The 24,488-nt window shown below is 35.1% G+C and overlaps 6 protein-coding genes across 11 annotated transcripts in view; 2 read left to right on the top strand and 4 right to left on the bottom strand.

The window, feature by feature from the left end:
• Dgo (ankyrin repeat domain containing protein 6 diego) overlaps positions 1-3,919 on the top strand; it is a 321,616-nt gene extending 317,697 nt beyond the window's left edge. For all 4 annotated transcript variants that reach the window (XM_078194017.1, XM_078194016.1, XM_078194015.1 and 1 more), the window contains exons 9-11: positions 853-1,126; positions 2,118-2,357; positions 2,829-3,919. In XM_078194017.1, coding sequence (XP_078050143.1) covers positions 853-1,126; positions 2,118-2,357; positions 2,829-2,992 — 678 coding nt within the window. In that variant the 3' untranslated portion in view covers positions 2,993-3,919. The remainder of the gene's footprint in view (positions 1-852; positions 1,127-2,117; positions 2,358-2,828) is intronic.
• LOC144476790 (CDK5RAP1-like protein) lies at positions 3,728-6,351 on the bottom strand. Of its 2 annotated transcripts, XM_078194020.1 has the most exons (8): positions 6,135-6,351; positions 5,627-6,006; positions 5,336-5,566; positions 5,061-5,268; positions 4,661-4,981; positions 4,267-4,588; positions 4,041-4,190; positions 3,728-3,955 (listed from the first exon to the last, which is right to left on the bottom strand). In XM_078194020.1, exons 2-8 carry the CDS (start codon positions 5,964-5,966, stop codon positions 3,728-3,730), a joined length of 1,800 nt encoding a protein of 599 aa, XP_078050146.1. In that variant the 5' UTR covers positions 5,967-6,006; positions 6,135-6,351. The 2 variants fall into 2 exon arrangements, with proteins under 2 accessions (XP_078050146.1, XP_078050145.1); XM_078194019.1 differs by having other exon boundaries at positions 5,627-6,351.
• A 2,634-nt stretch (positions 6,352-8,985) lies between these two features.
• Positions 8,986-10,019, bottom strand: Rpl36 (ribosomal protein L36). The gene is made up of 4 exons (XM_078194021.1): positions 9,943-10,019; positions 9,626-9,752; positions 9,216-9,350; positions 8,986-9,129 (listed from the first exon to the last, which is right to left on the bottom strand). The coding sequence occupies exons 2-4, from the start codon at positions 9,749-9,751 to the stop codon at positions 9,043-9,045; spliced, it is 348 nt and encodes a 115-aa protein (XP_078050147.1). The 5' UTR covers position 9,752; positions 9,943-10,019; the 3' UTR covers positions 8,986-9,042.
• A 313-nt stretch (positions 10,020-10,332) lies between these two features.
• Positions 10,333-13,504, top strand: Cog3 (conserved oligomeric Golgi complex subunit 3). Its single transcript, XM_078194298.1, has one exon. The coding sequence runs from the start codon at positions 10,473-10,475 to the stop codon at positions 12,873-12,875; it is 2,403 nt and encodes an 800-aa protein (XP_078050424.1). The 5' UTR covers positions 10,333-10,472; the 3' UTR covers positions 12,876-13,504.
• Positions 13,505-13,706: 202 nt separating this feature from the next.
• Creg (Cellular Repressor of E1A-stimulated Genes) lies at positions 13,707-16,499 on the bottom strand. The gene is made up of 5 exons (XM_078194299.1): positions 16,028-16,499; positions 14,723-14,877; positions 14,370-14,489; positions 14,216-14,297; positions 13,707-14,125 (listed from the first exon to the last, which is right to left on the bottom strand). Exons 1-5 carry the CDS (start codon positions 16,317-16,319, stop codon positions 13,905-13,907), a joined length of 870 nt encoding a protein of 289 aa, XP_078050425.1. The 5' UTR covers positions 16,320-16,499; the 3' UTR covers positions 13,707-13,904.
• Positions 16,500-17,847: 1,348 nt separating this feature from the next.
• Positions 17,848-24,488, bottom strand: part of LOC144477021 (protein trachealess-like) — a 53,499-nt gene continuing 46,858 nt past the window's right edge. Inside the window, exons 8-11 of one of the 2 annotated variants that reach the window (XM_078194421.1) lie at positions 23,798-23,904; positions 23,495-23,642; positions 22,703-22,827; positions 17,848-22,425 (exon numbers count right to left, since the gene is read on the bottom strand). In XM_078194421.1, coding sequence (XP_078050547.1) covers positions 21,140-22,425; positions 22,703-22,827; positions 23,495-23,642; positions 23,798-23,904 — 1,666 coding nt within the window. In that variant the 3' untranslated portion in view covers positions 17,848-21,139. The remainder of the gene's footprint in view (positions 22,426-22,702; positions 22,828-23,494; positions 23,643-23,797; positions 23,905-24,488) is intronic. The other variant, XM_078194423.1, reaches the window with a different exon arrangement.

Here is a 24,488-nt window from a genome sequence, read left to right as displayed (position 1 = left end):
ATTGTATAAGATAAAAAAAAGTCTTTTGCCCAACTTTATCATGTAGTATAAGATTTGTTAATAGTTTCAACAATTGGAAAATGTTGTAAGCAAATAATTGTAATTATATGCCATACAAAAGTATGGACATGATTATATAGACAAAGCAATAACTTTTGTTTTAAGACCTTCTTTCTATTGTAGCAACAAAATAAAGAAGACGAATACTTGGAAATTAATTTCTAACCCTTAAAATGAATGTACACAAGATATGAAAATTGTGTGATACTGATACATGTAATACATGCTCTACACACCTCAAAGTTTCAGATTTTGAATTTCCGGATTGAAGATCATCCCTTGTTAATATAGCTAAACAATTTAGCTAAACGATAGTCTAAATAATTCTGTATACCAATGTTCACCGAACTCGGAAGTAATATTTGATGAATCATTTTCTTTTAAACAGTTTATAATGATTCGAATCTTTTCAATTCTAAGAATTTCTTAAAAGAAACAAACAATTTCTATTCATTGCACATCTAAATTTACTTGAGTGCTTAAATATTGATAATAAAAAAGACAGAATTTTATCCTGACTTGAAAAAACGGAATAAAAATCACTCTTAACAGATCTTTCTTAAAAATCATCACTAAACAATTTCGTCAAAGTACGTGGTTAATGTTGTAATAAACCAATTACTGCCACACCAATTAAAATTCTATCCGGAATCTGCAAACGTTATTATCAAAATGTCATTAATAAATAGAGCTGACTGTTTCGTGTTCAGTGATACAAATTGTGGTAGCCTAGCAGATGTACAGTTACGATATCGCTTGACCTCAAGAACAATTAAAATCTTCAATTAACAGGATCCGTCGAGTCGGGATCACGGGATTAACTCCTGCCAAGAAGAAAGTAGCGCAACGCGGAAGAGCGACGACAACTTGAACGAATGGAGGTCTTCCGGGCGACGTAGCGTTCACGAGATGATCAAGCGATTTCAACAAGTGCCTGGCATGCACAATGGCTGGCGAGGTGCTCGTTCTGGAAGCAGCGAACCAACGAGCCCCGAGAACAGTCAATGCTCCCAAAATCAGAGGCTTCAGCCCCAGGGTGGCGTAGGAAACGGATGGCATGGGGAAGGTAATGGCACATTTGCCATCAGTTTGTCAATAAATAAATAATCGATCAAATACGGTACCTCGATTATCCGGACATCCAGTGTTAGAATTATTTAATACCGGAATACATTTGGCAATCCACGTGCAACATGATTTATCAAATACGTAAAAAAAGATTTATTCTGGTAGGTACTATAATTAAGTAATTGTTGTATTATGAGAACATTTATATTACCCTGTTTAGTCTGATAATTGAAGCTGCGATTTATAAAGCAAATTTTAAACTCTGAAGGCAGCTTCTGCTTTAAAATTAATAACTATATGAATCTAATTCATAGATTAATCTCTTGGAAATTCTCTGATTAAGAGAAGATAGTTTGATGTTACACAAGTACTGTAACACGTTTAACATGTACAATATTTAAAGTGCGAAAGTAGGATAAATGTTCACTTGACAAACTTGACAGGGTAGTGATCATGTATGTGTGTACATTTAAAAATTATAGATAAACGTTTTCTTTTTGAAATAATTGTTAAATAGAATATCGAGTTATTTCAAAAAGATGTTAAACCTTATGCCAACGTTGTTTTCATAAATCACCTGCTATTTAAAATTACAAAATGGCAACCAAAAGCGATAAACATCAATTCATTTTCTAAAATTGGTTAGTATATCTGCAAATTGTTCGAGCCATTCATAAATATTATTCACCTCTCTACGCCGATTATAGCTTCTTTTCGTTTTCCCATTTTATCTTTCGAAAACATTGACCGTCATTCAGTTTTATTACTGTATATACTGAATATGGAAAGACGTTTAATTAGAGTTAAGACTTGGTTAATAAAAAGGGTCGCATTAAGCAGAAAACGGAAGAAAATAACAAAAGAAGAAAATGGAACGAACGACTCGAAAAAGTGATGTAAAGGCTGATGTTAAATTAATAAACGACAAATTTGTCGTAGTCGTATTATAATGCGAAGGAAGGTTTTTAATATTATCGCAACGAACGTAGGTAATGATAGCGAGAGCAGCGAAGGAGACGAGGACGAGCAACCGGAAGCACTTAGCGGAGGGATTACTGGAAAAGGAGTGATATCGGAGCACGTGCATTACGACAGCATAGCCAGAATGCCATATAGGTCCCGTAATGCGGTTTATAGCCCGACGCCGCCTTTGCATGATGCACACAATGATTCAGGATACAGCACCCGCATGTACGGCTCTAGCAAAGGTGCTTCACCCTCCTTATCAGGTAAGAATTACTCTGTTTAATTATAGGATAGTAGCATTCATACCTACGCCAGTAGCCATAATCTCCTGCCGAGTTAAATCATTTGAATATCTCCTTATATTTGTGATATTCGTACGTCCCAAATGTACATCGATGGAAACTATTCAAAAGGTCAGAGATTGGAAAGAATCAATAATAGAAGAAGAGAAAATTATTAACCGCTAATAGTGCAGTACTTCAATTGTTTCTCAAAATAATTTATTGAAATATAGGAAAATAAATAAATTAAATTTTGATTTTGTGAAATAATTGCACATTTCAAAGTATATTGATATTAACAATTAAAAATCGCAAAATCTCTTCGAGGACCTTTTTCTTCAATGTTTAAATTGTGTATTGACTACAGCGAAGCTGGAATTCCATCAATTTGAATTAATTCCGTGTCATTTTGATTCCAGCACTTTTACAAAAGATTACATTTCCACCTTTCAGGTCAATTGGAATGCGATGTGATCCTTCCAACCGCAACGAACACATTTCCTAGCGGGGAGCAGCTAGTGGCGTTGTTAGAACAGCCCAGGAACCACGATCTCACGGTCTACGAACGCGGTGCCGACAACGTTGTCATTAATATCGGAACCGCGAGCCTTGTTTAAGACTTTTATTATTTGATCCAAGTATCATTATAATCACACTTCCAAAGACGCAACGACTTTACATAACTTTATTATACCTGCTAAGGTGTGCATACGATGACGAAAATATTGTCTATAAATGAACGTTGTTCGTTCTGTTTAGGTCACGATGTACAAAATGATTTTTGATTAACAAATTGTCGCGTAATCATTTTGTAAATAATATATAGTCGAACTTTAAGGCATAATATACTGTAAAAAATTACACGTCAACTTTGAAATTTCCTACACTTCTTCTACCGATTCCATATTTATTTAAAATCTAATCATTCTTGGTATTTCTAAAAAAAAACGAAATATTAGAAAAAGTTCTGTAATAATAGAAAAATATCGAAATACCTTCTCTAAAATTTTACCGAATAGTAAAGAAACTTAGTTACATAATCTTTTTGTTACTCTTATTGTATATTCTTCTAAGTATCGTTAGCGCAGCTTATACAGTAAGTGTGTTATGTATCAGCATATTGCCATGTACCACAAAATTAGATTAAGTTTTATCTATTTATTATATACATGTATAATGCTATGTACATGATTGTTTTATTCACAATATTATCACATTAGTAACGAATATGTAAATTTAGTTTCGCTCGATTAAGTAGATCTTTGTTTCTTCCGTTTCAAAACTAAATGTATTCTGCAGTGATAAATACGATTAAATAATTGAAAAGATGGAAAACTAATGTTGTATCTTATTTACAATGCATGTAACGATGAATATTCTGTTATCGATGAGTGACACACGGGTGTTCCAGTTAAGGTATTGGAATTAGCACTTTTAACTTCTACAACAACGTAATCTCCACTCTTCACCGACCGTTTAATATTAGAACCTTTTTCAATAGGTACGTCCATAACTGGAATGACTACTCGTACACTCCTATCATTTCTTCCTTGAAAAAATTTATCTGACCGTCTGCTAGCCTAAAAAAAAAAAATTCGAAGTTAGATTACGTGTCAACATATTATTATCGTTACAGTACTACTACGTTATATCAAAATTATTTACTCCTTCTATGAGCACAAGTTGTAACTGGCCAATCTGTGACTTATTTAATTCTTCTGCTATACTTCTATGTATTGCTTGCATCCTCTCAAGGCGATCTACTTTTACAGCTCGTTCTACGTCATCTTTATAACGACGATGGGCCGTAGTTTTCTGAAAGCATTAAACCTCTAGTATTAATAATTAACATTGCATGTTGATTAGCAAAATTTGTATAATTATATATCACCTCCCGCATACTATATGCAAATAAGTATGCTTTATTATATCTCACTAATTGTATTAGTGATAATGTATCTTGAAATTCTTCTTCGGTTTCACCACAAAACCCAGCAATAAAATCAGAGGAGATATGTATATCAGGAATAATACTGCGTATATGATGGACTAAATCTAAGTATGCTTCTCTTGTGTATCCTCTTCTCATCCTTTCCAAAACCATGGAATTACCACTTTGTGCAGGTAAGTGTATTTCATTACAAATATTTGGCCTCTCTGCTATTAATTGCAGAACCTCGTCAGGAAAATCCTTAGGATGCGGTGATGTAAACCTAAAAATAATTTGCATTAGTTATGTAACTCTGAAAAACAAATGTTTCTGAAATAATATAAAACTGAAATACCTTATCCTCATTTCTGGATTAATACAAGAAACCTTATCTAATAAATCACAAAATCTTAGTCCTCCTTTCTTATTTTTGTATACAGTTTTGAAACCTTTAGCCAAATGTGTTTCATCAATATTAGACATATAAAATTCTCTTTCTGACATATCTCTGTAACTATTCACATTCTGGCCAAGTAATATCACTTCCTTTACACCCTCATCAGACAAAGACTGCACCTCCTTAACTATACTGTCAACTGGTCGGGACCTTTCCCTGCCTCGTGTGAATGGTACAATACAATATGTGCACATATTGTCACAGCCTCGCATTATTGAGCTGAACAGAATAATTATACTAATGATCGACTAATGCAAAAAATATAAAAAACAATTTTAAATATATTTTGAAACATTACACATAGGCGCTAGTGGACTCTTTGTTCAATCTTATTGGTGTAATGTCAGCATAAGTTTCATCAAATGATAAAAGAACATTGACAGCGGTTTCGTTTTCTGGTACACTCAAAAGTCTTGGTAAATCCTTATAACTGTCTGGACCAGCTATCACGTCAACAAACTTACTTTTTTCTAATATTTTATCTTTTAAACGTTCTGCCATACAACCTGATATAGGAATAAATGTATTACAACATGTTACAAACATGAAAAGTGTTAGAATTTAAAGGTATACCTAGTAAACCAACTTTTACTTTAGACTTCACTTTTTTTTTAACATCACTAAAGTGTTGTAATTTGTGCCATACTTTCTGTTCAGCACTATCTCTTATAGAGCATGTAATGAGTAAAATTATATTAGCTTCTCCCGCATCATCAACCTTTTGATAACCATGTGATTTTAAAATAGACCAAATAATTTCTGTGTCATTAACATTCATTTGACAACCATAAACTTCAAAATACACTGAAACAAACACAAACCTACATAGAATATAAAGGAGACATTAAAATATAAATTATTTACCTTTCTGATTACTGCCACTGATATCTTTTATATAAGGAATATCTGGTGCATCAATGGAATTGGTAGGTATGATATCACGCATTATAAAATCCTTGAATGACGGTCCTGTTTTTGATAAATCTCGAAATTTTTTCAGATTGGTAACATTATTTTCACTGATCCTTTTAGGAGAACATGTTTGAATTGCAGTAACATGCAATGCCCGATATTGTTTATGAAGCAATACATTTTTACTTCGAGTGAAACATGTTTTATTAAACAAATGTTTTGTTACATTATTACATGTAATGGCTGGTTTAATTTGTTTCAGTGAATATAATAAAAAGCCTTTACTGTTCATGGTTGTTATGTAGGATATAAATAATCTCACGCATGAATTTCTATGACGTAACAATAATATGAAATAAAATTTATTAAAATATTTATCGACGTAAAGTATCTTATTTCATATCATTTTTTAAAATTGCGGTAAGAACGCTGTAAAAATTCATTTAATTTTAAAACTCACTCAGCATTTTGTTTACAAATGTTTAGGTTAGCTGCTATGAAATTTCCACGATACCAACTGAGATTTATGAATTATAAAGATTTAATATAATTTGACCATAAAAGTATAAATCTAAGACAGTAATAATATATTAATAAATATTATTTCAAAATAACTCTTCATTGAAGAATGTTCTTTGTATTATTATAGATTACTTTAATTGAAGAACTTTCAATGTCAGTGGTTCTCAATTAGTAACTACAGTGATGCTTCACTATATTGAACCATTTCTACCTTACCATACTGCACCGTTTTATCCCTACCATTTTAATACGCATCCAGATTTACTCAGTTGATTTAATAATAATTTGCAATATTGAAGTTGCATAATGAAAATAAATCTTATCTTGAAATTGCCAAATTATTAAATCGAAGTAAATCTACGATACATTATATAGTAAAAAAGTCGAAAACTGAAGGTAATATTACAAACAAGAAGCGTACAGGACGTCCAAAGAAGTTAACGCCCAGAGAGGAGAAAATGATTATACGTGAAATTAAGAAAAATCCAAGCACATCTGCACCAAAACTTGTGGGGATTGTTGCAAATAATTTTGGGAAAGATGTACATCCCGAACTGTGTCGTAGGGTTCTGCAGAGTAATGATTACCATGGAAGAATACCACGAAAAAAGCCATATATCAGTAAAATTAATAAAAAGAAAAGACTAACGTTTGCAAAAATGTATATTGATAAGGATATTTCATTTTAGAATAAAGTTATTTTCTCGGACGAAAGTAAGTTTAATATTTTCGGTTCGGATGGACAGCATTATGTGTGGCGAAAGTACAACACAGCATTGCAAATACAGAATATGATTCCAACTGTGAAACACGGAGGTGGCTCAGTGATGGTATGGGGGTGTATGGCGGCGAATGGAACGGGAAATCTTGTTTTTATTGACGGAATTATGGATAAGTACAAATATCTGAATATTTTGAAACAAAATTTGAAACAAAGTGCAATTAAATTGAACCTATTGGATGATTTCTACTTCCAACAGGACAATGATCCTAAACATACAGCTGGGATTGTAAAGGAATGGATTATATATAATACCCCGCATACACTACAAACTCCTCCGCAAAGCCCTGACATAAATCCTATAGAACATTTATGGACCGAAATTGCAAGAAAACTTATGAATTTTGACATAACGTCCAAGGAAGTGTTAAAAACCAAAATAATAGAAATATGGAATTCTATTGAAAAAAAGACAACGGAAAAACTTGTATATAGTATGGAAAGCCGGCTAAGACACGTTATTGATGCCAAAGGAGGACAAACCAGATATGAACATCAAACAATTCAAGATTTATTCGTACTTTCGAATACTTTTGTGACATCCGAAAACGGTATGTTTATACTCAATGCCTTGTGAATCCCGTATGTGCTGTCAGATTTTTGTGTAATTTTACTTACACATTCTCAAGACTCTTATGTATCTTTATTTACAATCTTATTTTGAAAACTTAAACCCAACGGGTGTATTTTATTTGTTAACGATGTAGATTGGAAGCGTTCGAATACTTCCGTGAGCTACTGTATACATAAAACATTTCTAAAATGTATGACCTAGGGCATTTCTAACGTGTTTATATTACTTTGTCGTAGCCTGAGCAGAGCCCTGACCCGAAGTCGATTTCAATGTGACCTTATCTACCGGGATAAATGATAAACAATACAAAATAAGCGAGGCACCTAAAGTGTTGGATGAATGTCCATATAAGCATTCCCTTTCAAACAGAAATATCTTCCACTACGATAAGAAACAATGGCCCTAATATGTTTAAACATTTGCATCAAGTAAATTCTAATTTGCTAGTATCGCGGTTCGCATTGCTGTACCACGATACCATCACGCGCGACCTGACGGGGAAGTCGTTATAAAACCGCGTGGCACTCAACGTGTTAAACTACAAAGCGTATGGAATGTCCGAATGTTTTTGCGACGTCAAAATTAAGCACTAGTTTATAGTGCTTAATTTAGTTTATTAAGCACATTCAATATCAATTCACAATAAAACTATACAAATTATGTAAATAAAACTTATGTTAGTAGTATCTAAAGGAAATGTTCTGACTTATTAAAAACCTATAAATCCATTAACTCGACAAACAGTAAAGATACAGAGTAAAAATTTCTCAAATACGATGGTGTTCGAATATTAATGCGGCCCACTGTATAAATATTTCATGTCAAAACGCTGTTGAAGGGCTAATAAACATAAATGTAATTTTCAATATTTTAATTATGTCAAATTTAACCACTTCGGTACGAGTGTCGACTATAGTCGACGGCCACAGATGAACACGCACAGCCGAGTGTCGACTATAGTCGACGGTCGTGATATGAACGCACACGGCCGAGGGTCGACTATAGTCGACTGCCAAGAACTTTTGCCTTATCTCTGCAATTGCAGTGTTTACGTCCAGAAATACACATATCTAGTGCTTCAAAGCTTTTCCCGTCAAAGATCTGTAAAAGAGCAAAACGGATTCACTGTCGATGCACGAAGTAGCATGCGAATGGTGAGTGCCGGCTGTGGGCAAAATTTCGTGGCCGATGCGCGCCGTACCGAAGTGGTTAATACGTATATCAAACACCATGAAAATTTAATTTTTTTCACTTATCTTATGAAATACTTCATAACATCTTTTTGACTAAGATTTAAACCTTACTCCAATTAGCAGTAATACTGTCAAGGTGAAGCTAATGTTCCAGAAACTCTTCAAGTATATGAGTTGAAATTGTTTAATGCTTCAGAGTATATAAAGGTGAACATTCTTAATTGAAATAAGTGATAGCATATGTTGTACATATATTTTTATTAATATGTATTATTATAAAAATTTAATTATGCATTACTTAATGATGAGCAGCTGCTTTCCTCATCTGGACAAGGATGTTTCCAAGTTCTTCACGTTTCCTCTTAGCTCTGATGTGTGTACCCAACTGTAAAATTAAATATATTGAAGTATTGCACACATTTATATTTGCCAAAGTTAAATTTTAATTTTGAAATGTATTTTGAAGCTTACCCTCCTCTTCAAGAATTTCAATGCACGCTTATCTTTGGAAACCTTCAGCAATTCCATAGCGCGCTTTTCATATGGTGCATGACCAGTTACTTCACGAATTAAATCTCTGACAAACTTGCTGTGTTTGGTTTGTCTCTAAAATAGTAAAGTAGATGCAAACGCATTAATCCCTGTTACAATATAATTGTTTTCAGAATAACATTAGAACTCAAAACATAAGAACAAATAAACAAATTGTAATTACAGTGAAAATATGTAATTCCTTTAGATAGAACATTGTAAACACAAATTATAAATTATAATTAATTATTATATACTTTCAACACTCTTACGAAGCAAGTAAATCTGATATATGGCAAAAATATATCTTTAAAGGAGGTTAATATTGAAGTCACTTTTAAAACACTTACCCCCTTGAATCTGGCTGGCAAGACACACACGGTCTTTTTCTTTTCACTTTCATTTTTTGCCACACGTATTTTGGTGGTCTTATGGCCTTTGTTGAGACCAACAGCTAATTCGTACCTCGGTGCCATCCTGCAAAAATAACACTGTTAACTTTATAGAGGTTAGAACATGTAGTTGCACTAAATGATGGAAAATTCATATTGTATGACAATATTGTGTATTTCATATTGCTACAATACTTAAAAGTATATATCACTACGAAAATCATATTGTTTCATAAAGATGACAAGAATATTTATCGATATAATTTGACACAAACCTTTACGGCTCGAATACAGGCATAGAAGGAAATAAAATCCTATTTTCAACACATTCGTCGTTTAGACTTTATGCGCGTGCGCCACAGAATCAATATGTCCGATTCACAAAGTACGCCACGATACATTTTATTCAATGTTTGATTTGGTAACAAAGTAAAATTTCCTAGCTTTTATACCGTTTAAAATATATATTTGTGTAAAATATATTAGTAATAAGATACAATAGAACATATTATATAATATTATATATTATATTACAATAGAGAATATTATAATTATAATTTAATTCCTGAAAGTTTCTTACCATGAATTGAAACTTTCATATTTCGTGCTTACCGGTGGTCAGATTGTATTACAATATTCAAATCTTATAACTTCATGGTTATGGTTCATAATTGCTGCGGTGTCAGTTTTTTGAAGTGAATTTTTTAACTTATATTACAAAGCGGCATGTTTATAGTATACGCTGTTCTATTACTTTTCTCAAAAGTGTCTGTTTTATAACGATTATTCCCACTGACAGAAAATCATGTCTAAGATGAAAACTGTTTCGAATAACTTAACCAAATGGGATCTGTCAGAAGATCCACTGGCACCGTTAACGGAACATCAAAAGGATTGTTTATTAAGTTTAGAAGAAGAATTGTCTTCCATGAGTACATTGAAGAATGATGAAATAAGTGACACTACAGACACGAGTGAAACAGATAAAAAGTCAGTACAAATAGAACGGTATCAAGATCTTTTAGAACACTATACCTCGTTAGAAAAAGAATGCATGGATAAGAAAGATATAAAATACATATTATATCTTAATGAGCTACAAAATCGACAGCATGAGTGCCGTGAGCTTTGTCTCCAAATTGAAGAGGCAATGGAAGACTTTACAACATTATATAAACAATATTCGGAGGTATCTGATAAAACCACTTCCCTTTACAATGCTAGTGAACAGCTTGACTCTGATCAGAGGAAATTAAATTCCACTTTGGAGAACATCACTGAGTATGTAAAATACTTTAAAGATATCGATATGATGATGGAAAAGTTAGAAGCACCGACACTGTCAGTAAACAGCGAAATGTTCTTCAATATATTGGATAAAATTGACATAAATATTGACTTTGTGCAAAGCAATCCATCATTTAAGGAGAGTAATACATACTTAATTAAATATAAACATTGTCAGTCTAAGGCAATATCTATGATACAAAATTATATATTTAATTTATTTAGTAAGACTACAGAAAGTATTTTAAATCTGAGGGATAACGATGATTCTCATGATAGTGCTGATGCAGCATTAGCACTTTTCTATGGAAGATTTCAAACTATTTTATCAAAAGTTAGGCCTATTATAGAACAAATAGAAGTAAAATCATATAAAAGACAGGAGTATGACAGTTTGTTAACAGAGTGTCATCAATATTATTGGAGCCAAAGAGGATTAGTATTAGGCTCTAGTATACAGAAGTCCTTATTGTCTGTAAAAGAAAAATACAATGGTGATCATTGTAGTTTAGTACGAAATTCATGCGCACTATTGTTACATGCATCAATGGATGAATATAAACTATTTTATGAATTCTTTTCAAAACCATCTGGTGGATTGACAGCTTACATAGAAAGCTTATGCACATCTTTGTACGATATGCTGAGACCATTTATTATCCACATTAATCATTTAGAAACATTGGCTGAAATTTGCTGTATTTTGAGAATTGAAATGTTGGATGAGCATGTGCAAAATAATTTCGAGCCTTTGGAAGGATTTGGAAATATTTGCCTACAGTTGTTGCATGATGTACAGGAAAGACTTGTTTTTCGTGCTCACCTATATTTGCAATCTGATGTTTTGAATTATAATCCATCACCGGGTGATTTAGCATACCCAGAGAAATTAAGAATGATGGAGGACATAGCAGAATCAATAAGAGAAGAGACACGGCAAACGAAAATGAAAAGGATATCTGTGTCATCTAGTGATGACAGTTTCATTGAGCCAGTGTCTAGAAATCATATTGTAATGGATTCTATATATCAAAAAACACATATGGGAAATTCACCAGCAGATCTTCATGGAATGTGGTATCCTACAGTCCGTAGAACATTAGTTTGCTTATCAAGATTATACAGGTGCATAGATAGATCTGTTTTTCAGTCTTTGAGTCAAGAAGCAATAGCTCTCTGTGTTCAAAGTATAGAGAATGCAAGGCAAGAGATTGAGAAACGGGCATCAACTTTAGATGCAGAACTTTTCCAAATAAAACATTTGTTGATACTACGCGAACAAATTGCGCCGTTTCAAGTGGATTTTACTATAAAAGAGTACAGTCTAGACTTCTCTAAAGTTAAGACTGCTGCATTTGGTTTACTGGAAAAAAGTTCCAGACTTTTTACATTGTCGAATAATGCATTATTGGAGTTTTTATTAGAAGGAGCACCACAAATGAAGGAACAGCTAATAGACTCCAGGAAGCATGTAGATAATAAATTGAAATATACATGTCAACGTCTTATACAGCATGCAACATTTTTGTTGATACATCCAATTTTAAAATTATTAGATAAAGAAAAATTGTCCGTTAATACCAACAATTCAGATAAACCGCAAGAACATAATTTTGGAACTCCAGAAGAAGTTGCTGCAATAATTAGTGAGGTTTTGCGGATAATTAAGTTTAAATGCCCTGATATTCAACAGTCAATGCAATTATATCTGTCCAATAAGGAAACAGAGTTCATTCTGTTTAGACCAATAAAAAATAACGTATGCGCAGCATTTACACAATTATATCAGATTCTAAGTAAATACTATAATGCAGAGGAACTCCTTCTAATCGCTTGTCCGCTACCAGAACAAATTTCTGTTATGTTGAGTTCATCCAGTCTTGTTCATGGCAAAGGTACACAAACTATAAAGAAAACGTAGCCAACTTGAATGATCAAATTTTCTGTAATAATAGCTCAATTTTTTAGATATTGTACATTAATATCATTTTAAAAATTGTAATCAAACTATTAATATTTCAAAAACGTATCTCCTTAAAATAAGCGTTAATATATAATAATATAAATATCGTACTGTATTGTAAATTACATAGATTGTACATAAATAATGTATTGTCTACAGTATAGTTCGGGTGTTAAAATAGCATAAATCACTGTAATTTCTGCTGTTCTGTATTAAAAAATATTATGCAATGTTTTTTTCTTTGTATTTTAAAAGCATGTAAGTTCTGTGCTATAAAGCTGTACATAAATAATGGTATTAGTTTACCTTAAAATACAATAAAATTTGTACTTCTCTTAAGTCGGTATTTACTTTTTCAAATCAACTTTTAAATGTGAATTGACATAATGTAAACAATTTTATAATATTTCCTTAATAAATATAACAAATATTTCTTACTTTGTCATTTCCTTGATAAGATAATAATGTTGCTATCATATCCGGAGGAAATTTGTTCATAAACTCACAACAATTGCACGGCATTATAGATAATAGTATAATATTGGCGCAATTAGATTGTTAAATCATATTTGCTTGTATTTAATTGTGAGTCAAACAGTGAAAATACAAAAATGAAATAAATACGAACAAAAGTATGATCGACAGATGATTTAAAGCATATGTATCATTCTTGTTTTTCATTTTTATATTCTTTTGAACCACTGTAAGCAGTATCGGACTTGCGGAATCAAAAAGACAAGGACATAGGGTGTTTTTAAAAGGAAAAATTAAATTTAACGACCTCCGAAATTGAAAAAATAAACTATTAAATTTATTATACATTTTTCCTGTACAATCATTAGATCAATTTATACAATTGATAATTGTGTGGAGAGTGACAAAAAAGTTTTACACATTACAAAATGTATAAAATTGTAATCTCATCAGAATGTTCCATGTTTTCTTGCGTATCCAACAATGTATAAATTAATATTTTACAATGTTATGTTATATAGCGCGGACTACAGGATTTAAATCATTAGAAACTGGCGCATATTCTTCCGAATAATTTTCACCAGATCTTAAAGGGAAGCGTCTGTTAAATTCTTCTGTAATGTTGTTAACCGTTGGATTCAAGTACTCTTTCACATTTACGTATTTAGGCCCGCCAAATGTATCCAGAACTGCGATCGTCGCTATTTTCAGTTTGGCAAAGTAGAAGCGGTGATCTGAAATTGTTAATTTGAACAATTACTCAAATAACACGACTTTTATATTACAAATAAGTAAATCATGTTAAATATAATATGGATTTTTACTTGGTGGCATATGGACCAAAGTCGGGTGACGTTCGAAGAAAACTCGTTTAGCTAAATCAAGTTCGGAGGTGTCATTCTTCAACTATAAACAATAGAAAATCGTTAAATAGTGAAACACTTTACTTATTGTATTAACAAATATCTCGTTACTAACCGGTAAGATTTTTCCGCTCATAAGTATTCGGGCGCAACGAGGATCCATGGGATCCCAATTCTTCGATTTACAATAGTTACCTTGGGCCAATGTCATCATTACCGATACGCGATTGTCTTTCTGTGATTAAAACATTATTATCAGTTTCGGAGAAATGTGATTGTAAAATTGATTGCAATTGATACACGATTTCTTATCGTACGCGATGATAATATCGTTTAAACATCGTTTAGAGTAATAACATGGTAGATAGGTAATAATAATCGCTATCTTATCAATCAGAGATAATATTAATAATAATCTGATGATTAATAAACGTACGTACGAATTAGGCTGGACATAATAGTACTTACTGCAAGATCTTGAGCTGTGAAATCCAAAGGAGTAAGGTAAAGATATGGAATTCCTGATCCACTTCCTAACTCACCGTCGCTATATGAGACTAAGGTTGCGGCAGGATACCCTTCGATTTCCTTCCGCGTGCTTATGGTTGCCACGGACACCCAATCTGGGTAATTAAAATGGGTAATTAATTGATGATTTCAATTTACTTTTTGCCATTTCTTCCTTAATAATTTATTACAGTAAAAATTGATCGAATTGTTTGACATTAAAAATTACCGCTTATCTGAATTTTATTGTTATGAAAATTAATCCTGAAATGCTTGGCATTTTTAATAATCGCGTAGCCGGCAATATTTAGGATAATTTAAAATTTGAATGTACGTTATTTAAATCACATACATTCAATATATTGTATGTATGCAACAGGTGTAAGAAAAATATATACAAAATTTTTATTAATATTACAGTCTTGTCATTCTATATGTTTGAATAAATATAAATTTTTTTATATGTTGTTCGAATAAAATATCATATAATTTGCATTTTTGTATAACCGTTTACCTTGAAAACTGTATAGGTCATGGCATGAATGTAACGAATACGTAGGAATGAATTTCAAAACATTGAACAATGAAATATTTAGATAAGCGTAATGAATGACCGACGTCATAAAGGTCGATTTAGTTTGTGTATTCATAATGATCTCAATTCACGATTTTATTCGAGTATTTCCGCAACACGATAATTGTATCGTAATGTCTGTAATATTAATTTTGTCCATGTTCTGTTTAAAATTCATCTTTCGACGATAGCGTTTTAGTAAAGTTAGAATCCATTACAATTGCTTTGCAATAATTTCCAATACAGTTCAAGCGATCTCTTTTCAATGATTTCGCAGGCTTTTCAAGCCGAATAGAAAAATATAATACGAAAGCGAAGCTAAGGATGGACACGTTGTTTCTAACTTAAATTTGGATTGGTGCCAGAGTTTGCTCACAACTCTAATATTAATTTTAGAATGGTCTGAAGTACACCAAACGTGTAGATAGCGGACACATTGAAGATACGCTTATTCACATGTACACATACGTGTGCATTCGTGCAAGATGCAATTCATGCACATTCACTAAGTAATTTTCACATTTTAAAAACATATCATTAATGAGTCACGACTTTTCATCTTCTGCTATTCACTTTCAAATTGCTTTAAACTACAGCCGCTTTAAATTACTGCTTCCACAGAGGTAACAATGTAACGATAATGGCAACTTCAATCGCTAATTAATTACTATACTTAATTTGCTATAACTTACCAGCTTGATTGACAATGTATCTTGCCATTAAAGCAGCCTGATTGATTGGTGGTGGATCAGCGCTGGATTGTTCGTTGCTTTCGTAAACTTTATCCATTTCATGGCTCTCGGAGTAATGTTTCTTGTATTTCTTTCCGTGCCAATGATTTTCACCCAACTGCTTTGCTTTCTTCCACTTGAGGAATTCCTCGAACTCTTTCCATTGTTCTTGTTCCTCGAGGGTTTGCGGATAGTTATGTGCCTCGATCGCCAGGATCGCGAGAGCGACGAGTATCGTGAATCGTAGAATCATGATTACGGTTCGTTCCCAAACTTATTCGCTCCGCGGATAAATGTTCGTTTGCTGCGATTCACCAGTTTCCTGCGATCCGTCCCGAATTTGTTACACTTGCTGTCTGCTTTTGAATTTCGACGCATCATCTCTTATATAGGCGCATGACTGCGGGAAGTACCAAGCCAACAAAGAGGAACAACAAGCTCCAATAACGATTCAACTAGTTGACTCGAGGTCATGATATCGAACATCGAACTCGAATAAGAGGTTACGATTGGTATGGACACGAGTTTTCTTATCATTGGTGGAACCTAACCTAGCATTTATGAAATGTCAATTGTCTTGTGATAGAATTGTAACATATTGTACAACTGTGCGAAATTTAAGTAAAATGTCTTCTTTCTTCTTAATTCGTTGTTTCAGGCGCATAAATCGAACTGATAATAAATTAAGAGGGCCTCACTGCTATTTGTTTGGAGAAAAACTCTTGTCTTATTATCGGATAATTGTTTAACATACACAGATCGGCCTTTTCGTCTTGCAAAAATGTCAATGGAGATGTTTGTATAATTCAGAGACTGATTAATGAGATCAATATATATTTTTTAAGAAGAATACCACAATTATATCAAATAATTATTACGCGTTACTTAAAATAATATTTCAAAAGTGATAATAATGACATTGCTTTCACTGCTCTCTAATATTTCTTAGCTTGTATTTCCATTTATCTTCACAAGTCACGAAGTTCTTTGAAGATTTAAAAATGGCGCCATTTGTGACAAGTGGATCACTCTTGTAGAGAAATTTCGAAGCTCTGTTCGGCGTTGGTATAGCGCCAGTTACAGCAGTGTTGAAACGCTCAAACTACTAGCCAAATTATCAGCAATTGATTCTTGCTAACAGTTTGAGCATTTTGCCACAACACTAATTGGCGCTGTAAAATATAAATCAAAGCACAGATTTATTCTAGAGAGTCTGGATTATCGATACAGTGCAAAGAAGCAGATAACAATACAAAATATAACTAAATAGCATGATAGATAATTAAATTCCAAAACATAATTGTTTCAAAATATTGTCCTCTGTTCTTGTTTATATAATATTGACGCAGTTTTCTGTGAACAGTCCCATGCTCATGTTTTACTATCGTGTGTTGTCATTATTTCATAATGAATGTTTTTTGGTGTTCCTGCGCGTATAGTCTACATTAGGCTACAAATCGTCAAATTATATACATATATATGTACCTCTTTTTTTGCATGTTACTTTATCATAAATAGCAAAAATCATTTGATCTAATTTTATAAATGCCATTCTATTCAAGAAATTACTGGAAAAGAGTGTATTGTTCTCTCTTTTGTTTATTCAATGGCTTATGATGGCAATATTTATGAAAATGCATTAATTTATGAACTATACGATTTCTATAGTCAGATCGAAAATAATAAAACATTAGAGCAATAAAATGATTAAAAATCCGCCAGTTTTTTCAAAGATTCAGGTGTATTCTTTTATTTTTTTTACATTACATCATGGTCTTTTAAATGAAGAATAATGGGATGTGAACATCTATGGGTATATCTATGTACCTTGATCCGAGTTCATTCTTCGCTCGAACAATAGAGTAGAAGAAGCAGATTTCATAATCAGTCTTGTAATCGTTACACCTGAACTTATTTTTTTATGTACATGGTTTCGAAGAACAATTTTGTAAGGCAAATGTCTGCATGCACTGCGTCCGACGGTTTTTAGAATTTCATGAACTCGTGCAATATTATCGGCTGTTCTTACGCGGACGTGCGCGCATTGTTTTTTACAAACGTATTTATAGGCGGGGAACATCGCTATTTGGCAAATGCTGATTTCCATCTAATCTGAAGTACTTCGGAAAGTCTATTATTAGAAAATTGTTGATACCAGTCCAAAACGACGCGATCAATTGAAATCGCTAAAAACGGAAATACAGTACATTAAGCAAAATAAAATCAATCTTTCGTATATTTCGTGTTTGAAAAATATGTTTTGACTTTTACAATGTCTACCGATATATTTTACGCGGTGTATTCGCTATCGCGAGAAGATACGAACGCGTACCGATCGCTATTTAAATCAAACTTAGTGACTGCAACGAACTGTCCAAGGTGAACTGCAGGAATCACAAAGTTTTGTTTCTTCTTATCTTTCTCTTTTTCTTTCCTTTTATCAAGACGAGGAAGTTATGCGTATATTTTAGTGTTTAAGTCACTGCCTTACAATGTCCTTTCAACGAAAATAAACTTCGTAGAAACTTCCGAAAAATTATGAATAGAAATATTCAACAGGTGGATCTTACAGCACATAAATTGTATTTACACGTGTACTCGTCAAAAAACAATTCATCAATTTACAACAAAACATAATAATCTCTTTGAAAGAACTCGCTATCTCTAGCAACGATTATTACTACTCCTCCTAACAGTCTCCTTAAAAGCTGCCTAGCCACTCGTCTATTCTAAACAAAATGGAGAATTTACTTTCTAAAGCGATTGCACGTTGCGAGATAAGAGGCCGAGGGTTTTCCCGTGTAGCTCCGTTGATCATTGCAAGTCAATTTACTCCGTGAGGTAGTGATATCATTTGTCACCAAACGAAACTGCTTGATATGTATGAACACTGACAGCAAACGATACCGATTCTCAAGAAAAAACAGAGAGTTATCAACGAGCAACGATCGGCACGCGAAATGATAAGCGGCGAAATAAGTTAACAACTCCAAACAACGTACTTCGATATTAGTAGAGATAGCGATTCCCTCCGATAATGTTACATATTCTCGCGTAGAGAAACAACTGCTTCTCGCCTTTCTTTCTTTTTCTCGTTCTCTCACACGTACACACAGACACTCGCTCGCTCGCCTACTCTCACGCTCTCTTTCATTCTCTCTCTCTCTCTCTCTCTCGCTTTCACTCTCTCTCTCATTCACATTATAAAGCAAGATAAACATCATCATTTTTTTGCCTGTTATCTCTAATTCGATCCTCTTAAATTAACGCATAAAACTCGTAACGATTGCACTGTCGACTTCACTAAAGTCATTCCGTATTCCACGCAACAAAATGTTACAGTATAAAAAATTACGACAAGTACGGCTTCTCGAGTAATTATCGCTAAACAACCACGCTGGCTCAGCAATAACGCTGATAAAATGTCTTTTGTTCTCTTCAGTGTGTATGTGTACCGTGTGTGTCTGTGTCTGTCATATTTTCCCCCTTCGTTACCCCATGCCGCGTGGACTGACCCACGCCACGCGAGCCGCAACTATACTAAATAGTCATCCTCGTTTCAACGTTTCATCCTCATTGAGCGTCACACATCGTCGTCGACGTCGTCGACGAAGTTCCGTCGCTTTTCCTCGTTTCGAACACGCACGGCGGTCATCGGTAAACACCTATCTCTCTTTCTCTCTCTCTCTTTCTCTCCACGTTCACGCGAATATCTCCGAATTGTCAACATACATAATAATTTATTTTGTTATATTACAATAAGTCGTTCTACATAGTCGAGATAGAGAGCAGCGATTTCTTCAGTGTTTCCTCGTTTCGTTTTTCTTTTTCTCTTTACAGTCCGGTTGGCACATTGGATGCGCGCGTACAATCGCTGAGTTCGATGAAGAAGAAATGGAGGAGCGAGAGGAACAAGAGAAGACGGGGTGTGGGGGTTGGAGATTCGGGGACGGGTGAGGGGAGAGAGTGAACATGTGTCGGACGAGGGGAGATCACAATTTAGACGAGCGCGTTTTCGGTGGAATTAGGATTGAAATGGAAGGGGCTAACAACAAAGACAAAGTAGAACATCGGATGCTAATTTCAGGACGAAAACGCGTAATGACACACGGTGCTACTTTTTCCTACGAAGTTGACCGCAATGGAATTTTCGAAAGAGAATGCTTAGACGTAGCATTTGTAGAATATTTTACCACTGTAATGTATGGTATGAAATGCAGGTTTTGTGCTTCCCTCGTCCGTACGTTCCAAATTGTTGTCATAACATTTTGCATTTTCGACAACTTATTTTAATGCAGTAACATAAGAGTACCGTTATTCATAATTAATTGTACGAAGTTATATAGTCAACATTTTGGGAAAAAGTAGCACTGTACGAAATTAACCCCTTGGCATACTTTGATGAGTCAGACACGTGCTGGAGATTACTAGTAACAACTTGTTAAGTGTGAAAGCTATCCTTGTCATCGATATTTAAACATTTCAGTAAAAGCGGACACACAATAAATATAAATTGTCTTTTCTCTTAGAAATTATTACAATAAAAAAAACTTCTAATCATTGTAAGCATAAAGTAAAACGGTATGTCAAGGGGTTAACTGAGATTCAACGCACAGCATGATCACGCTAAGGGTCAACGATAGTTTAAATTCCATCGGTATCGACACACCGTGTCCGGAAAATGTCTATTTCTGTATCGTACAGTACCTAAAAAATTAGCGTGCCCCGTTAGATCTTCAATATCGTTGCAGAGGATATAGATACACTCGCAGAATTGGATCCTCGCAACCATCTTCCTGACGAAACAAACAAAATCGTTCAACGAGTTATATCACGTGTTACATCAACGTGCTACAATCGCGCGCATTTTATTCGTCACTTGCGAACTCCTATCGCGATCGACACGCGGACAGGAAAGAGAAACTCTCTGAAAAGAAAACGTACAAAGGGAACACAATGGGAGATGGTTACAGAGACGTCGAGGTGAATACGATATCACTGATATGCATGTGAGGGCTTTGGGCTCGATTTCAGTTACTTAAGTACACGAGTGTCGCGCACGGGACTACGCCACTAGGACGTCGAACTATACCAGCCGTTCGTCGTCGATTTGTTAGTCGGATGGTAGATGTGGAAGCCGGCGCCGGCCGCTGGATGATGATAGAACTGCGTTTGCTCGGTGAGCCCCGCGGAGGCGTACGCTGCGGCAGCGTCCAACGCGCTCGGATGAACGGCGGCCGAGTACACCTGCGGCTTCAGAGGCAAAGGCTGCGCCGGCTCGTACTGATGGCGCAGCACGGGATCGGTGTAAGCGGAAGACCCTTCGTAATTGCTGATCACGTTCACGGGGTGAAGTTGTTGCTGCTGCTGTTGCTGCTGCTGCTTGTCCCGGGGCGACACGGAGGACGGTGGTGTCATGGCGGAATGATAGTCGACCGCGTAACCGCTCGCGGTGGAGTAGGAAGACACCAAACTGGTGAAGGCGTCGGCGCAACTCGTTCCAGTCGCGCCTTTCTGATTGTGCGCGCCTAGAACGAACTGGTGTTCGCCGTAGGTGCTGGACCCTTCTGAACCCGGCGGAGTGGGCAGAGGTCCGCTGGGCGTCGCATCCCCGGTATAGTAAGTCCCACCCGACGAAGGGGTCCGAGTGCTGCCACTGGAAGTGATTCCGTGGACGTTGGCGCGTATCACGCTCTCCCTGTTGGCGTACAGTTGTCGCAACAAGGCTGAGGCTGGCAACGGGGCAGTGGCTGATTGCTGGGGGCTCAGGTGTCCCAAATGATGATGCGCGCCGATCCACTGTATCGTGCTCCTCTGCTGCTGCTGCTTCAGCAGCGCGTCCGTGCTGAAGTCTGTCGGCTGATGGAGCGTCGGCGAGTGGGCCTTGTTCAGGTTTGTGACTGGAAGATGCTTGGACATCGCTTGCTCCAGGTCTTTCACGGAGGTGCCCGTGCTGTCCGCGGTGGTCGCTCTGTCCTCCACGCGTCTCGACTTCGGGCTGGACGAGCAGAGCGCTTGATCACCGCCAGAAATCGAGTGGTTCGAGGGTGCTGGACTGAGCGCGTGGTTTCTCTCGTTGCTTGCCACCTTCGTCGTCGTCGTCTCCTCCTCGTCCTCTTCCTCCTCGTTCGAGCTGCTGTCGTCCTCGTGTAACTTCCGCTTGTGACCGCGCAATTTCACCACCAGGGTGTTGATGTTTCCTACGCTGGTTTGAGAGTCCTGTTGCAGCTGCGCCATGTCGTGATGTCTGCTACCACGCTTGTCGTTCTCGGAACCCCGATTGTCGTCGCGGTCTTCCGGCGGAGACCTGTGCGAGTGTTCTTGGTGCTGGTTCGGTGGTCCGCCGCGTCCTCTTCCTTCTGTAACGATACGTATTGGTCTATGAATATTATAGAGTACTTGCGAATCGTTTGAACTGGCACGACTGTACTAAGGTGTTGGGCTGTATTCGGCGACATCGTCTTTGGAACAATCTTGTTAGATTTTCTCGAAGCATTGGTTTAATGTTTCGAGTACGTCCTTTGTTAGGTTTGCGTCGAATCGATAGAGACACGACTTTTAAATAAATGTTTCGACGTCGTTTGGAATTTGTCACTGTGAAGGCTTATAAGAAACGTTCAGTTCTAAGACACATACCTCCTCTGTCGGCGTCCGGTGATCCATTCTCTGGGTCGTTTCCAACGGCGTCCTCGCGCTTGACACCCATCACACCGTCTTCCAATTGGCAACAGTCCATGATTAAATTCTCATACTCACGACCACTGAAAATGCAGGATAATGAGTTACGATTTTACAGAAACTGGTTACTTTGCTTCGCAAAGTAACACTTTTTCTTCGTGATTATTAATGATATCATCAAGTAATTTAAAAGATGGAATAAGAAAGATGGCACTGGATACGTTCAACCCCTTGTCGTACGTTAAGGAGTCTAACTCGTAATGGAGATTTCAAATAATAATCTGTTAAGTATGAATATTAACCATTCTTTAAAGTTGGACTAAATTTCTGCTCTTTTCTCTACAATATTTAAATATTTAAGGAAACGTAGATACACAATAAATACAAAAGAAACCATTATAATCGAAAAACTTCTAGTCACCATGACTAGGATCAAATTGGTATGGCAAGGGGTTAACTGTTCACCCTCTCTGACAACAGTTTTTATCACGAGAATGTAATGAAAAAGTAATCTTATTATATTAACACTAAAGCTACCGTGGTCAAATGACCGGTTTCACAACTTAAAATTGTGGTAGCAATTAAGATAATTTCGTAGAAAATTATTGAATAAATTACATTATTCGAACAACTACTATAACAAAAACTGCACAAAATCTAAGTATATTGGATCTTTTCACTTTTATTAGGCAATGCACACCGATCAATTTCATTGTTCGGTAAGTTTAGTGTTATAGATCGAGCAGCTACCTTATGACATAATTGACACAGATGATATTTTGTTCTTCCGCGTTTTTCGTATTGCATACAACAGTGGCGCAGGTTTGTAGCCATGTGTATCCTCCGCTTTTGTTCATCAGCCTGTAGTAATGTGTCAATACCTGCCCTTTGTGGATTACTAGAACAAAACAGATACCTTTTATAAAAATCGTGCAATATGTACTAAATTATTATAGGACCAAGAACTTTATCGAGATATTATATTAGTTAAAATTCGTTCAAAATGTAATGATAGTTTAAAACAGCACTCTTCTTGCTAAATAAAATACTTACAATCGATGTGCGACTTCCGAAGACGGTTCGCATCTTCTCCATGGCACAATGTGTAAAGATTCTTCCCTGTTAATTCGTCTGCAGTATAATCTAATAATTCAGACACTCTGCGAAATAATAGAGAAAACTGTTTTATAAAAATATCAATCGTATCGCGAGAAATCAATAATTGTTACTCATTAGACTGCAATGTGTAGTATGTGTCTATAGTATTTTCTCATACTTGACATTCAGTTAAAGCTTTGCTGTGTATATTTTATCAGTCTAATTCAAAAATCAATAAAATTATGAAAATATCTACATAGGGCTTTTACTTTAAAACTTACTTAAACTAAATTTGCCATTATTATTATCATTTATTTTCAATTCTTAAAAATATTGGCCATTCCGTTTTGACATTAGTCAGATGAATTACAGCAGATATAAAAATGCTTAATATAAATTTCAATATGCATTTGTGTCCTAAAAAAAGGACAATGACAGATATTGAATTAAGAAGAAAATGTTAGGTCTTGAAAAAGAAGGAAAACAAGAAATTCGCTATGCACCTAATATTTATTGTATTATTATAATAATTTAATATAATCGTAACTTATGCCCTGCTGCCAGCGTGATGGCGATTTATGAATATTATTTTTATAAATATATGTCGCAAATAAAATGACATCATCGGACATAATTTTCCAGTAGG

The sequence above is a fragment of the Augochlora pura genome, chromosome 11 (genome assembly GCF_028453695.1).
Source record: "Augochlora pura isolate Apur16 chromosome 11, APUR_v2.2.1, whole genome shotgun sequence".
Taxonomy (NCBI): domain Eukaryota; kingdom Metazoa; phylum Arthropoda; class Insecta; order Hymenoptera; family Halictidae; genus Augochlora; species Augochlora pura.
Note: the sequence above shows the minus strand (reverse complement) of the source record. Positions and strands in the feature narration are given on the sequence as shown.